At 32.6% G+C, this 18,273-nt stretch overlaps 1 protein-coding gene across 2 annotated transcripts in view; it reads right to left on the reverse strand.

Moving 5' to 3' along the window:
* Mim (missing-in-metastasis) overlaps nucleotides 1-17,990 on the reverse strand; it is a 201,281-nt gene extending 183,291 nt beyond the window's left edge. For both annotated transcript variants that reach the window (XM_064218632.1, XM_064218631.1), the window contains exon 1: nucleotides 17,422-17,990. In XM_064218632.1, coding sequence (XP_064074702.1) covers nucleotides 17,422-17,493 — 72 coding nt within the window. In that variant the 5' untranslated portion in view covers nucleotides 17,494-17,990. The remainder of the gene's footprint in view (nucleotides 1-17,421) is intronic.
* Between the last annotated feature and the right edge of the window lie 283 nt (nucleotides 17,991-18,273).

Consider the following 18,273-nt stretch of genomic DNA (forward strand, 5'->3'; position numbering starts at 1 on the left):
TTTTGATAAATAATTTAACTATTAAGAATGTTAATTTTTTTAAGTCGTTATGTGCATTGCTACTTCGCAGAACTACACCCGCGGGTGAGAGTGGCGAGCGCGGCGGCGGGGCTGACCCGCCTCCCCCTCAGCCGCCGCCGCGCCCCGCCTGCTAGCACACTCTTAACAAATAGACATATAGTGTCACGGACTTTTTTTTATTATTAAAAGAGGAATATATTTTTCATACACATTTTTTGAGTAACTTAAAACGTTTATGCTGCGCACGCATCGAAAGTCCATAAATGTGAATAATTATCCCCGTTTTTGCAACATTTCTCACTGTCGCTGCGCTCCTATTGGTCGCAGCGTAATGTTATATAGCCTAAAGCCTTCCTCTATAAATGGACTATTCAACAAAAAAAGAATTTTTCAAATCGGACCAGTAGTTCCTGAGATTAGCGCGTTTAAACAAACAAACAAACAAACTCTTCCGCTTTATATATTAGTATAGATAACTGACTCAATCAACATATCCGCTTGATGGTACGAAATTGATGTCTTGGCAGATCACATCCAAAGCGGGCATTTGATGTTAATGACGTATTGCATACGAGATATATTACCAAGGAGCACACAGCTAAACATGAGTTTTCTATTCTCATAAATCCGATGGGACTACAATCCGACACCAGACCAAAGCTTTCATGTTCTTTCCGAGTGCAATGGAGTGTAAACGCTACAACCTTCCAAACTCGGAATTTTGGAAATTTCTCGGCACGATAACGCCATTGATTATATATTTTTTACTTAAAAAAAATAATATCAATTACTTTAAAATTTTCCTTTTACTGTTATAAAGTAAACATTTACTTATACGACCTTGATATAAAGATATTCAAACACTAAACATACGGACGTCATACTGAATAATGTATTAATCGCTGGAAAGAATATTGATTCGTATAAGGCGAGCCTTTTGGTATAGAAAAATAACTACTAATACACAATGAGAATGGTCTGTCTGTTTGATTACATTTTAAAACATTTTAAATTCAACTAATTGAGATTTACTTGGTATCATCAGGTATTCTGCTGGTAAACAGCAATACTTAGCATTGTTGTGTTCCAGTTTAAAGGGTGAGTGAACCAGTGGAAACACAAACACAAGGTACGTAACACTTTAGATCCCGAGGTTGGTGGCCCATTAACGATGCATGTGAAGGTAAGGTTTAAGGCATCTGTTACAATGGCAATGTCTAAAGGAGTCTGTTATCACTTACTACTCGGTGGCTCATTTTACCAGTAGACCTATATATGAGAGAGATAATATTTTTAATCAAGTCCTGGTCTTGAAACACGGTTGTGTAATTGACTCAAATGACAATTATTACTTAAAAAAAAATAAAAGTGTCTTTGATTGAACTCACTAATATCAGGATCTACAGATTTTCCATCGATCATTATTTTATTTTATTTTTTGTTTCAATCATAGGAATATAATATGCATACCTTCAAACCGGAACACAACAATAATAGCTACTACTTCTTGGGGATATACCTTAGAATATATGATGTCTGGGTGGTACCGATGCTATTATTGCATACATTATACATGACAAAGACGCAAACGTTATATAGTACATAATGTCTTGTATATATTAATGATTGCGGCGCCATTTATATACTTACAATTCAAGCATAATGAAATATCCAGTCTGACATCAGCTCATTCTTATATAGATCCAAGATATCGTTTTGCGTTCTATTATATTCGTTTATATATATTTATTTACCGAATATAAGATGACATCGTACCCTAAACGAAACGACAAAGAATACTTTGTTCAATTAGGCTCTTACAACTTTGTATTGTTACGAAATGCTAAGCTACCAAGTGCATTATAGAAGTTATAATTGTTTTCTAATATGTAGCGAGATGTATTTTCTCTTAACGGGCCTTTGCCCCGCAGTACGACATGTACAGGCTGTATCTTTTATAAAAAGTTATCTGCATGCTCGTACAACAATCTAATCGCATCAACATTCAATGCAATTATATTTTGAAATAAATAATATATAAAGTTACTTTACATTTAATTTTGTTTAACTTGTTCATGTCATGGGTAGACGGCGGACTGGCGAATAGACCACGTGATGGTGAAATTAAATAAAATAATTATGTTATATCCCTTGTGCCTGTAGAAACAATGGCTCACTCACCCTTCACACCGGAACGGAAAATTACTATTTTCCGGTGGAATATATGATGCGTTGGTAGTAGCTACCGAGACTAAGGTCACCTCTCCGTTTGGTTTGAAGTTTATTCGATCATACTATTCCAATGAGGGTTGTTGGATACACATGTGACAGGATTTCAATGAAACAAGATACATGCAGGTTTCCTCAGGATGTTTTCCTTCACCGCCGGCACTGTATTGAACAACGAAGGACACAAATTGCAAATATTTGTTTCATATTAATATGATTTGATGAGATGAGCCGAGATGGCCCAGTGGTTAGAACGCGTGCATCTTAACCGATGATTTTGGGTTCAAACCCAAGCAGGCACCACTGAATTTTCATGTGCTTAATTTGTGTTTATAATTCATCTCGTGCTCGGCGGTGAAGGAAAACATCGTGAGGAAACCTGCATGTGTCTAATTTCAACGAAATTCTGCCACATATGTATTCCACCAACCCGCATTGGAGCAGCGTGGTGGAATATGCTCCATACCTTCTCCTCAAAGGGAGACGAGGCCTTAGCCCAGCAGTGGGAAATTTACAGACTGTTTATGTTTATGTTATGTTATGTAATATGATTTTCCAGTAAACAGACATTTTTTTTATCTATGCTACACTTCGGTAATAAAACATCGATAACCTATTTTTTTTTAACAACACAAGATATATTTTATTGTTAACTAGTATTATTTATTATTCACAAATATATTTCAATTTATTGCATCCGATCTTGTTTAATTATTTCAGTTACGTCGGTTACTAATCATACCTATTACCTTCCGACGTATGTATTTATATATAAATAAACACATATAAAATTAATATAAAGATTATTTATGATATTTCATATTGCAACAAACACAACATTTTATTACAAGTGAATTTATACTTAAAGAGAAAACAAAGGCAAACAAATAATCGAACTGGTGTTAAATCACCTCAGCTCATAAACAGGTCAAAATCAGTTTTTTTTTTTTATATATACAAATCGGGTAGGCATTTGACTCGATTCCACTCTACCTAATGCTAAGTGGTGGTGGAGTCCAAACGAAGCGAAAGCGAAGACCGCTAGTACAGTCAGGGAGAATGAGATGAGAACTGCACTAGTCGCTCTCGCCATACCAGCCCGTCAGATACCTCGTCTGAAGGAACTCAGCTTATACGAGATGAGGAACACGTGTTCGCGGTGCCAAAAGAAAAGAGTTGTATGTTACAGGCCGGATAATTTTCCATTAGGCAGTATATGCAACTGCCTAGGGGACACGCATTAGGAGCCCCTAGGCAGTAAATAATTGGAAAATAAGACTTAAAACTTGAATACAATTATTGCTCTTATTTGAATATTGTGGTGACATGTCTTTGTAATATAGTAAAAAATATAGTACAGTAACAGCCTGTTAACGTCCTACTGCTGGGTAAAGGCCCATCCTTTTTGAAGAGAATGTTTGGAGCTTACGCCACCACCCTGCTCCAATGCGAGTTTGTGGAGACACGTGGCAGATACTCATTCGCCACGTGCAGGTTTCTTCACAAAATTTCCCTTCCCAGATTAAGTAGAAATTATGTACATATTAAACCCATGAATTCAGTGATGCTTGCCACGGGTTCGGACTCAGAATGGTTTAAAAAAAAATCGCAGTTCTATATAAAATTATATATATATATATATATATATATATATATATATATATATATATATATATATATATATATATATAATTGCGTTTCTGTAGAAAAAATATTTTAAGAAGCTAGAAACGTCAAAATGGTTCTGCGACGTACTTAGGGTGGACACCGTTGAACCTGCCCTGGTTACAGTATTGAACTAAATAAAGTAAAGCCACCACCAGTTCAAAATACAGTAAGCAAGATGAAAATTAGTTAACATTATTTTCCGCCAAATTAAATAGATATGTTAATTAAATATAATTAAATTGTTGTACTCTATGTATAAAAATCAACGATTTCTAATTTGATCAAAATTATTCGAACGTTGTTTATCATAGTCTTAAGTATCATACATCATACATAAAGTCTTAAGTGTCGAATAAAAAACTTTATTTATCAATATGTATATCACATGACATCTTAATTTATTAATAGGTGGTGGGGTCAGGTTCTAGTAACCCTATGTTATGTTCTGTATCCCTGATAACTCGTATGCAAATTTACATGATGGTCGGTTGCGTAGTTTATACGTGAAAGCGTAACAAAAAAATAAACAAACTTACTTTTTTATCATAGTACTTAAGAAAGCACTAGCTCATTCAACCTTCAAAATGAATAACAGCAAAAAGTTGTGACGTTTGGCAGAATAATTATTACGTTTGTCAAGTCTATTGCATGATAGTAAAAAAACATATTTTATCATTTTATCAACTGTAAAAATAATAAAATTGTCACAATTATACATTAAAATAGATATACTTCTTTCGTGATGATTTCATTTGTGTATGAAATGTTATGCTGGCGTGTCGAGTGATTTGAGAGTTTGTTTTGTTATTAGACTCCGACACTAGGCATTCTATTGTTCATTCCAATGGCAGGAGGAGTCAAGATAAACAAACCCTTGATTTACTTATACTATTCCATTTACTAATGACTCTGCATTCTTGATTAATATATATGACTTTACTATATACTTATGTCAACTATTACTATTATTAAATTTTACTTCTAAAGTTCCGATAAAAACTTCGCAAACATTCAAAACGTAACACTCGACCAATGATGACATGTTGATTCAAGGTCAAAGTTGTTTATTTATAAATGTAAATAAACAACTCTTCCTGCAATTGGAATGTATACTGAGAAATGTTCTGTACTCTTTTATTTATATTTTTACGGCGAGCCACTAAATGCAAGTTGACCATATCATGCATAAACGCATACAAAAAAAAAACAAACAAATATATATATTTTTTGTAAACTAACCAAATTCAACTATAATAATTGTATAAATGTTTAAAATTTAACTTACTTTCGGTAGCATTTCTTCAGTGTATTTCTACCAGAGTAGAATACAAGTTTGGGATTTCTAGTTCACCTAAAGCATTACTTTTGCGAGTACGATTATTTCCAACCCCTAGCAAGCAAGAACTAGAGAAAATATTATTAAGCTCATTTGTAAACATCAAGGATTTAAATCCCTCTAATACGGCGGGATACCAGTCAACAAGATACCGCATTCCTACAGAGGGTTGACGCCATAACTGTCAGCGAAATCTTGTTTCGTATAATAAATTAAAGCACCGTTTTCAAGTATGGGATATGGGTATGACTACCTCGTTGTTCTAGTGGCTAAATATATGGCCTCGAATCCCGTGGCCTTGGATTCAAATTCTCAGTAACAGACCGGAGTCTGGATGTTAGAAGTGTGTACAGTCCCGGGCCTCGGAAAGTACGAAAACCGTTGTCCCTGCGCCTGAACTCTTTTTGGCTGTATCGGATCTGCCGTCGGTTTATGAGAGTGAGGAGAGAGTGCACCTGTGTTCCACACACACTAATACATTAATATGTGTCTTGCAGTTGGCTAATATCCCACCGTGGCCGAAATCGGTCAGGGATCACATGGTAATGTTCCCCATTCATAACAATATTTTATGTATCTACCTATTAATGTATAGTAAAACTACATCATCAAATCAGTGCCAAGTGCCAACGTTAAAAACTTCACGCTTTCTGATCCAATTAAAAAATTAGAATAGCTGTCACGCTGTGAAACGTAAAAAAGAGTTGTGTACGTTTTATTACGTTTGTATAAAAAAATTAAGGCAATTCAATCCACTGGATAAGGGAATGAATTGAAAAAAAAATGTACACTCAAATGCTACATACAAAAAGATTAAGATGAAAATTCGACCGACAAATTAGATTCTCATTGTGCCCAAGACTATATGATAGGAGTTAAGAAATGCTGCAATCTTTACTATAATTATTCACAGCTTGTCTTTTAAGTTACAAAATTAGGAGACTGAAGTGACGGTCACTTACATACATATTATATCGAAAGAACTAGGTGATAAGTACCACCCACTCAACAGATTATTCCCCCAAACGGTAATCCTTATTATCGTTCTGTTTCGGTTTGAAAGGCAAGATAGAGAAATATCGTAACTTAGTTCCAAGTTTGAGAACGCATTGGTGATGTAAGGAATTGTTAATGTTTCTTACAGCGCCAGTCATCAGGAGCTAACTCAGAGTTTCAACTAACTAGGTATAATATTTTTTTTTTTTATGTACATGTTATTATAAGCAATTAATTAACAATTGACTTGAGCTAGATCCTTCCGTTGTTATCAATTGCTTTTAACTAAACATTGTTAAATTGACTTTCAACTAGCATTGACCTTAATTTTTTCTGTCTGTACTGTGTGGCTTGATATCTTAACTTTCTTTGTTTCATTATTCAAATATATTCAGTTCGAGTTTCAATAAATTCTTTCGTTGTTCTTTAACTAAATTTCATAATTCAAATTAATAAAATATTGATGATCTCAAGTATTTTTATAATCTGAACATGTAAGAAAACATAAACAATTATAGCCATTACGTACGACCTTGAAACGTTTGCTAAATTAATAACACCTGTATAAAATGTAATATCGAACGAAAATTACGCAATTACTCCTAAGTATTTAATGTATATAATATAGTATTTAAATTGTATTTCAATCAAATAAAATTTTTAATTTTTGTTGTAATTATTTTATAAAGGCAGACGAGCAAATGAGCCACCAGTTGGACTGTAGTCAGATTCGCCCACACTTGCACTGTAAAAAAATAAATGAACCACTTCTAAATTTCTAACGTCATGCTAACGACGGGATTTAAAACATTACGTCCCTTGTTACTACACTTCAGGTACAAACCGATACACAGAATTACAAATGTGATAATTGTATTGGAAGGTATGTGGTCGGGCGCCATCCTGACCGATAATGGTGACCGTGGTCAATCTTAAAGGAGACTAAACTACAACAAATAAAGACGTGTTATAGAACCGAAAAATTCGGTCGCAGTACATCTTTACGTACTTTCCGAGAGACAGGAACATTAACACAACTTCCAACCCAACAACCTTTGTGTAAGTCACATTCAGTGTGTGAAACATCGTTTACTGAAAAAAAAAAAATGATAAATACAAAACGCAACATTACATAACACTTGTATCCTGTGACGTGTAACCCTAACCTCAGTACGAAAATCGATAGTCACCCTCAAATACATTGCACCCTAAACACGGGTCGTTTGACCGATTATTTTACACAATGCAGGCGTATCTTTAGGGTATCCTAGCAATTGAAACCCTACGTTCCAGTCTCCCTCCTTGAAGACAATTTGGAGCTTATTACTTTATAGCCAAGTGTATGGCTTATTAAGGCTTGTTTTAGCGCATAAGTTTCGTGTACTCTACCACCTCCTGGTCGTCACATGTTACTACGAGACATGATTCAAAACTCTACTACTTTTAAAAAAATGTTTCGTTTCAAAGTTGTAAGTGACGTATAGGCACGACTTGAACTTTATTGGTAGCTCAAGTCGTTCGGTTGCAGATGTTTAATACCGATTCATCTTTATAAAATAACCGGGCCCAAATGTCCAAGTTCGATAACGTTACTTAAATTTTATTATAAAATAAATTTAATTAATTTCTCCTTAATGTTCATTTTTCATGATTTAATTATTGTTATTTATATTTTATGGCATAGTCACACTAAGATTTGCCATTTTTTTTTCCATTGATATATCGGTATTCAATGCAATCTGTTGGGATACGCTGAGTCAATACGAAATCGAATGGTCTGTGATGTCATCGACCAAAATAGACATTATACACCTTCCACACTATGATAACTTATTTATAAAGTTCAAGTTACTGAGATCAGAGATGACATCGTATCTTTAAATATGTCTTATGGGTAATCACAACTAGGCGTTCCGTGCGATTTCATACGTTTATAACGTTTGTGCTCCGCATTCGTGGGTCGTAGCGTGATGTCTCAATCGTTCTTAATTAATGGGTTACCTAACGCAAAAGTATTCTCTAATCGGACTTGTAGATCTTGAAATTAGCGCGTTCTAGACAGAGTAACAAATCGAGTGATTCGTTTGAATAAACTTATGCTCGCCCATTTTATTTTAAAAAAATAAATAAATTAATTAAAATTATTCAATATTGCATATTCCCATTTCTTTTTCTACTCCTATTTCCATTTATTTTATTGATAACACTAAGTGCCAACCCATTAGTGCGGCATGTCGTTTAATTTTCTCTTCTGTTCTTTGACGTGTCTTGGCGCTTATCAAAAACGCGCATAAATTCGCGTCTGAATCTGTAGCGTGCGACCTGTCGCGTAGTTATCTATGGCTTTAAAGCTCGTCAAATGTTGACAAACAAAAAATACGGTTTTCTTTATGATATAGGTAGGCGGACGGGCAAATGGGCCATCATGGGCTTACATCGCCAATGCGCCATCAACCTTGGGATGTTATTTCCCCTGTGTCTGTAGTTACACTAGCACACTCACCATTCGAACTGGAACACAACACTACTACTGTTTAGAATATCTGATGACTGAGTGGTACCAACGCAGACGGGCCTGCACAAAACTCTACCACCAAATAAATATCGGTTGACAAACAAGAGAAAAACTGACTAAATTATTTTGTCTTTGCTTGTTTAAATAATAGACAAATTTAATAAATGTATGTAAATGAACGAATACTTTCGATTCGATATGAGATCATCGAGTGAAAGGAAAATAGGCATAATTGATTTAACTAAACATCGCTAGCCATCACAAATACTTACAAAACTGTATTTATCTACACTGCAGTCGAAGTTATTGAATTTGAATTAGAAAAAAAAACATAATCGTAGAGCACCAAAGAAAATATTATAATCCTGTTATTTTACAGCGGAACGCCTTAAGCGTTTATCATAAACTATTATATTACTAGACGAAATTTATGTTAATAATAATATATATATAAAATGAGTAAAATAAATAAAACTATACACATATAAATATACTAACTACCGTAAGCCTGCACGAAATAATTATTTGGAACACACTTTCTGAACGCACCCGTAAACGTCAAACATGGCCGCCCGTTGAACTGTCATGTCATTGAATTTCATTGATTTAATGTCGAAATATCTCGATTATACGAATTTTTGCTGTCGACTAATTATATTTAATAATAATTTATCAATCTATAATTGTGGATAGGTTTCGATCCGGTCTATCGTAGACATGCACGAAATTATTAATATAGATTTAATAATAATAACACGACAGTTAAATTTAACAGAATGTCAAATAGTGATAATTGAGATGGACTATAATAATTAGAACATTTAAAGGAAACACGCATCAAAACTGCGTAACACTTAACGTCAAATTTTAACATTTCACGATTGATATACCGATACAAGAAAGTTCTTACAGAAAAACCTTCGCCATATTTCTTGACCAATTAGTATACTCACTCTCAAATCAATTAAAATATACTGTATATTAATTATTGTTTACGGTAGCGATCTGACAAGACTGGTTAAATAAGTCATATTTTCGGTATATTAGTATTTATTTATTTATTTATTTCTTTATTAGGGAAACAAACAATTATAAGTACACTTAATAGTAAAAACAAATATAAAAAAATAAACATAAATCAATTATTTTTCCACTTAAAACTAATGCACAAAAATGACAACTTAGATTAAAAATAAAAACAAAAACAGATTGTATAAAAAGCTAGTAAAACAGTTACAATTTAATAATATGACGTAAATTAATTTTAAATTCACTAATTTTTGAGTTAAATATATCTACGTCTTTACAATGTATGTTATAATTTTTGCATGCACGTAACAGGGACATATTCTTTGATACATCACACTTACAAAAGGGTACAAAAAATAAAGTTTGATTTCGCGAATTAAGGCGAGGACAATTAAAATGTACATTATATCAGTTATGGATAATTTTATATAAAAATAATTGATCCCTTAAAATTCTACGCACGCTTAACGGGATGATACCCGAGATATCATTATTGCCAGTATCATCGGAAATTTAGTAATTATAAGTATTTATAATTGGTTTAATTTTTAATATATATATTATAGATAGATAAAATTCAAGCTGTCTTGGTCTTCTAAACTATCCCTATATCCAATATCCGTGAAGAGTGAGCAAAACTTATAATAGGTAACAATGAATAATAGGCTTCATACAATGCCTTAATAAAAAACGAATATGTGCATCCCAGAGCAAAAATGGGGCACAGAGTAATCAAACCGACCGTATTCGTCCGCATTTCTTAATCTCCCATTGTACAATATTTCTGCTCGGTTTACTTAAGAGGTTAAAAATGTACGTGTTTTTCTGATATTACTACGAATTTATACTATAAAGAGAAAAAAAAGTCAATCAGAATCAAAAAGTTAAAAAGAAATATTTCATTCCCTTTTATAAATTTCCTTTAAGTGTATAGATTCTCACTTCACTGAAATAATCCTAAAAAAATGTACGTTCTTTTAATGTAATTCAAGTAGGTCAACTGGCAAACGAACCACTTGATGGTTAGTGGTCACCACTGTCAATAGACATTGGTATTATAAATAATAAAAATTCCTCCAGAATGCGCCACCAACCTTTTGAAATAAGCTATTATAACCTTTGTGCCTATCATTCACACACTCAAGCTTCAAACCGGTACACAACACTACCAAGTAATGCTGTTTGTCGATAGCATATATGAAGAGTCGGTGGTACCTACCCAGACGGGTTTAGATAAAGCCCTACCACCAACTAAAGTGTTGAAAAAATCGCAAATAGGGCCGAGAGGGAGAGAAAACCTTTCATTTTGTAAATAGGTACATACAATAGTTGTCCTTTATCATAGCATCCATAAGTTACATGACAATATAAATAGCTTCTCGAATGTTCTACTTTCATATACAAAAATATATAACTTCCACCTTGCGCAAAGTTTACAATAGAGGTTGAACACCCTTGTTTATTTACATAACGAATACGGAACCGTACCACCGAAAACACGAACCAAACAAGCGCTAAAAATAAAATCACGAATCGAAACGGCTGTTATTGATAGATTACAGTTATTAACTTTGATAATAATGTAATTTTATATTAATTAGTTTAGTAAGCCAGATATTTCTCTCGTTCTGTCACGCAGGAGACTTTGTTTCGTTAGATAGAGACGCAATGAGAAAAGATTTAGGTAAGTTTTGCGAACAATGCGAATCTTTAACATATAATTCTTCCAAGGAATGTTAATAAAGATTCAAACGTTTCCCGTTGAAAACGCTAGACGGGTGAGAGAGTGCTATTTTTATATAAAATTTGTACATCAAAAACATTTAAGACGTCTAATATACAAATTTTTTCTGATCTTTAATACATATTAGAAATCGTAATTTGGCCACAATAACCGACATAGTCCAGGTAGAATAGGTAAATCTTAACCAAAGATTGTAGGTTCACAACCCGTGCCAGCAGCATGAATCATGAATCATCCAGCATGTGGCAGATGATGCCACAAAATATCCACCAACTATAAGCTGCTCCATTTTTATCCTTTAAGATAAAAACAAAATATGAAGAAATTTATCACTTGCGAAAACGGACCGAAAGCTAGTATTTTCTAAACACTGCGCAGTAATGAATAATCACTATGCAATAGTAATTTTAATAACAGTCACTAGGTGTTATGTACAGAACGTCCCGATTTTAATGACTCTTTGAACGTCCCGATTAACGTAGCCAGGTCCCGCAAAGTAGAAACAAATATAAATTTTCATGCAGGAGGTTTTTTTACTATGCACTTTATTATTATATTTACAAACTCGCCTTAGATGACCTCTGTCTAGACGACTCGCTTCGCTGATCACCGAATTTTACTAGTATATTATAATATATTTTAATACTGTTTCATCTAATTTTTACCATATACATTATTTTTCACAGATAACGAAAATCAATAAGTGAAAATTTCAAGTACGAGCGTAGTGTTCAATACTTTGAAACTATTTATTTTATTTTGCACATGATCGAGCTAACTGTAGTGTCGGAGTTTATGTCACCGACCCGTTCTTGTACCGTTAAAAAGGGAATATGCTTCGGTCACATAGTGTTCGAGAACGCGCAATGATATTTATATTTAAAAGTAAAACAAAAATATTTTATAAACTCAACTTCCAATAATCTTCTAATCTATGCATTATTTGAAAATTTGCCCTTAACCGTTCAAAGAGTTTAAATAGATTATCATTTTAATTTGTTCGTGCAATCCAACTTCGGCCATAATCAAAATAAAAATTTTGAGATTTTTTTTATTGAGAGCTCTTTAGTTATTGACCAAATACAAAAATAAATACTTTATTGATTCAATCAAATAAAAAAAGCAATAGCAATCTATAATACCTCAGTCGCTCTAAATCGGTTCAAACCAGTTATATTTTACAGTGTAACGGGACCAAATTAACAGATAGTCAGTAACAGACACCTGGTGGTCACCGTCGCCCGAAGACATCTGCAATATACGGCGACAACGCATGGCGCTTCCCCGGGAAGCGCCATGCGTTGTCGATCTCAAATAACCGTGTATTCTAGCAACACGATGTAATTTATCCAGAACACCTATTTATTTAAATTTAGCCACGCTTAGAATTGGCCTTTAAGTAAAACGTGTATATTGAAGGATAAATATACAAAGACAATACGTTTTTTTTCAGGAACCTTGTTACAATCGGATGAAAGATTTAGGAACGCATTAATATTCATTTATTAAGAAATTAATGATAAACAATGTATTTAAATATTTAAAACAAATAACATCTTAAATACAATTTTATTATAATAAACCTTTCAATTCTTACACAGTAACAGATAACAGGGTTTACTAACCAAACATTTTAAGTAGCCGTCAAAATGCTAATTAACAGAAGACGATTAGATATATTTAACCGGTTCGTGTTATATGGAACAGTTCGATTATTTACGTAACGACTTAAATAAAAATTAAATATTCTAAATACAGTCATAATTACAGTAATTACATTATTAAATTACCGTGTTAAAATTCATGACATATAATATTTTGTATAATTTTAATATTATTGCTTCAATATTATATTATGACTTTATCGTTATTTTCTCGACGAGATCAATTTTATACATACATTGAGCACATGAAAATTCGGAGACGTTCGCACGGATTTAACCCAGAAATCCTTGGTTAAGTTAATTTCTCTCATAACATATGATTTTATTATGTTACTATATTATCATGTTAATTTCTTATCTTACTCTTACTCAGATTGTACGTATTTAACGACTTTGCTAGTTATTAGTTAAAAAATAATTACAAATGTGTTTATGGTCTTATGATTTTTTTAGTTACCATTCTATACATTAAGATAGACATTTGCAACTTATAATAAATAATAAATGTCAATGGTTCTTATTAAAACCTTCTTTATTCAATAAAATAAATTTTGATCTTGATATAGCGTCGCAGACTTATATTTTATATGGTGTTTCAAGCATTCGCAAGAAAACATCTAGTACCTTGTTATATTTAAATATAACACGTAATATATAAACATAGATCGGTCTATGTCTCTCTGCTCTGCAAATATCTGCCGAACCAAATCATAAGATAAAACACTTTTATAAAAATATAATTATATCAACCTCATCGTACTAATTAAAGAAATATGTATATCAAAAATGCCGCGTAATCTTTTTCATTAAATTAGAACTGGTGTACAAAAACAAATCGTTATTGACAATAGTAAACGCGTGAAATACATCGTAATACGTTGCTTTTAGTATGATAAATAGACCGTGACACGCCAATATCGTATCCCGTAATACTTCGTTAATTTTTCCACAGTATTAAGGGGAAGACGATACCGTCTGTAATATAACCTGTTTAAATTTGAAGTCTATTCCAATCGAAACAGGAATAAACCTTAACCATAAACCATTTACATATACTTTGCACTATAAAGAGTTTTTGAATAATATAAGTTTATTTATAATAAAATACTATTACACTTTCTTCTTTAATTTTACTTACAGGCTTCCGATAACATTTTCGTCGATGTTAAAAACGCTATTTTTTCGTAAATTCATAATGAATATCATAGAATAATCAAGCTCTCGACCAATGATATAACATCAATTCGCTGTCAAATGGTGTTTATTTGGTTTTTGTCCTCTTGTGGTCGGAATAGACTATAAACACTCATATATAAAGTCCCACAAAAAGAGAGAAGTTTCAATCATGATGTCTCTCATTACCGTCTTTGCCATACATGCACATGGGTCACGTGCCCAGGGCCCCCATCCTGAGAGGACCCCGAAGAACCAACAATTTACCAAATTAAACCAAAAAAATATCTAGCAAAAGGGCCCCAAATTCATGGGTGCCCAAGGGCCCCAGCATAGCTTGAGACGGCTCTGATGTCTCTTAATTACATATTTTTATTGTAGTTAAAACTTATTTGAAGGCAATGAGTATCGAGGTCAAACTTGCAATGTACAATGTTACTGAAGCAAAAAGTGCTACACGAAGCTTTCTAAGGTTGTTGAGACATTTAAATTGTGTACGAAATGAACATATTATTAGTTATAAAGCGCTTTAACAACACGCTGCAATCGTATCTAAATAATGATATATCTTTTGGCTTTCAGTTGTTGCCACTTAGAGCAAAGGTCATTTCATTAAGCCTTCATCACGAAAGAGATTAGGTAATTGTTGCGGTCGAGAATATAAAATCAATTAAATTTTGAATACAAACACATTATGCCCTAAGTTATTATGTTTATAATTAACTGCTTCAATATTCAGCTACCAATTGAAATTAAAAATCATGCAGATACATTAAAGTAACAATAATTAACATAAAGATACATTAAAGTGACGGATAACACGATGTTAACTAAGTTTAGTTATTGATTAATATAATATCTTTATTTATAATACTACACTATTCTATTAACGTACTCACTTCTATTTTTAATACAAACTTCGCCTTAATATTTTACGAGTTACAAAACATCGTGTAATTTATAAAGACAATCAAAGCATTTGAATGAATCCTAATTAATCCCGAAAGGTTTTCCCTTTCATTTCAATAATTACTTTCATATACATACGATGTATAATGTTTATTTTAATTATGAAAATTTACCTAAAATTTCTGTTACATAAGCATTACTTTTACAATTAAACCACATGAAACCGTTCCTTAAACAGTATTCTGGTTGGCGGTAGAATATGTGATAAGAGGGTGGTACCTACCCAGAGCGTCTTGCACAAAGCCCTAACACTGAGTAAAACAAACTTTTGATGTCCTTTCGATCGATTTCGGTCACAGCACCCATTTTCGTGGGAGAATAGCCAACTTTTATTAAAAAATGCACAAGTGTGTGCTCTAACACAGGTGCACTCTCATAATCCAACGGTTTTAACATGGGAGTGTGAAAATCCTAAAACTTTGTAATTTACCGAATTATTTGACATCAGACTTATACTATACTAGCAGAGCGCACGGCATCGCCCGCATGCTATTCACTTTATTACGAAAATTCTATAAGAACTTGTATACAACGCCAAGGGTAATGTTAGGGTTATCCGCAAGGAGTCAAAAAAACGTAGAACATGTTTGTCCTTTGGGTACAAGCTTGCATCGTACCGAATTTCAACAAAATCAATTAAATATTGTAACGTGACAGACGGACAGATAGAGTAACTTTATATTTGTAATATTAGTACAGATACCTGAGATCAAACAATAAGTCTGATCTCATCCTACTCAAGTATAACCATTCATTATGTTCCTCCATAAATTCCTATTTGTATTCGATATATATGTGTCTACGTGCTGCACATTAATACTGGTACTCCTTCTTGACCTTGACAGGAGACGTGACGCTGTATTTGTTGCAAAGGCCATACAACTGTAATTCATATTATACATATAAATTACTAAAATTTAAAATGTATGTGTTCCCAATCAACAGTTATATAAGCAATCTCAAGACAGAACAATGAATATAATAATAAAATATATGAAGATTATTATTTAGTCAGTATTTAAAATATTAAATGTTGATTAATTTGTAGATGTATACTCACCCAAAAATAGTATAAAAATATATGAAAGCTAGATATTTAGTTTACTTATAGAACCATATTATCACATTTACAGAACTTAATCTGATCATATAAAACACTAAATAGCTCTGAATTAATAATTGCGCCATCAAATGCCTTCAATTAAACAGATTTTAGAGTTATGTGCAAATTGATACTGGCTTGGTTGTAGAATATATGGTGGTATCTACCCAGACGAGTGTGCACAAAGTCTTATATTAAATTGCAAATCTATTATATTGCAAGAGAAGATGTAGATGCAAAAACATTGAATTTTTTTTTAACATGATTAATATTAGATGATGTCCTTAAGCGACACTACATATTTCAATAATATTTTTTGGGGATCAATTTTGACTGTTTTGAGTTTTTGTACAGCAGTCTTCTCTCATATGACGTTAAAGTTATACTTTTAATTTAAGTGTTTACACTTGCAGGCTTTTCTTATTGTTTTCAATATTTCAAGAAATATAAATTTTCCATACCAAAACCATAGTTATTAAATAGGCAGTAACATACATATATGTAATAATAAATTTGAGTACTTGTTCTATTATATGAAATCAAATGTTTGTTCCTTAATTAATCAGAAGTCATTTTAATAGAAACATTTTTTAAGCATGTCATGTTCATCTAAAAATAAGTTAGTTTGGAAAATATTGAAAGATAAAGGTTTTTTAATACTAAATAATTGCTATAAATAATAGTTTTATTCATTCATTAATTAAGAGTATGTATTCCCATCAAGAATATTTTATGTCGATTGGCTTAGTTCATGTAGTATGCATTATCTTTTATAAACGTAATAAATTGCATACACTACCGATTCGCTATATGCGTAACCGTGTTAAGTGAAAAATTACAGCAGTTTTCTTTAACTAAGCTAGAGATAAAAATACTTCGTTCAATTTGAGCGACTTTAAAGTGCGCTTAAAAAATGTGGACCGACAAGTGGCGATCTAGAAAACTGTGACGAATAATATCAATTCTATGACCTACCTTCATATCCGAAACGATTTGTTGATATAAGTTCCACAGGGGGGAACAATCCTTCTCTGTGGTCCCCTCCATTGTCTAAATAAACACAAACTGGACACAATAACACAAGAAACACGGTCAAGCACAGAAGTTCACATCGCACAATGCCCTGTACACACTATAAGGATTATACGGTAACTGTTGCATTTTTGTTGTAATAACAATAATTAGCATGCACCCGTTTAAGTACTACCTACATTTCACTTTTTATCAAAGGCACTAGACAATGCTTAAAATATGGAATGTAATAAATCAATATTTATAAACAAAAATCCTCCATTGAAGCAAGACAAGGGAAGAAAAGACTTTGTTTTAATAAAACTTCACTTAAAGTAGCAGTAGTAAAATTACAATAAATAAAACCGAATCTAATTTATTCTTTTTCATTCAAAAAAAGCCATAAGAGACTCGTTTTAAAACATAAAACACGAACAATATTTTTCCTAACCCGCACTTCTGTTCAGTAACATCGGAGCGGCAAGCCGATAGACACAATCAGTTTGTTTGCAAAGAGTATTGCAGTTTGCTTGGCTCAATTTTGTAAAATGTTGCTATTCTTTATTTTCTTATCCAAATGCTGCCATATACAATATTAAACTACCAACGACAAAAGATATATTACGAAACAATAAATTCAAATAACAAATGTAGATTTTTTATCAGTACACTTTCAACGAATGGAAATAGAAGTAATAAAAAAGGATGTGGTAAAAGCGCCCTAAGTCACTGCATAACTAAATTTTTGCATTTATTTAACTTTATAACTACTTTAAATCTACATACAGTACAAGCAGTAAACCATTAAATTTATGT

The sequence above is a fragment of the Vanessa tameamea genome, chromosome 23, assembly GCF_037043105.1.
Source record: "Vanessa tameamea isolate UH-Manoa-2023 chromosome 23, ilVanTame1 primary haplotype, whole genome shotgun sequence".
Lineage (NCBI taxonomy): Eukaryota > Metazoa > Arthropoda > Insecta > Lepidoptera > Nymphalidae > Vanessa > Vanessa tameamea.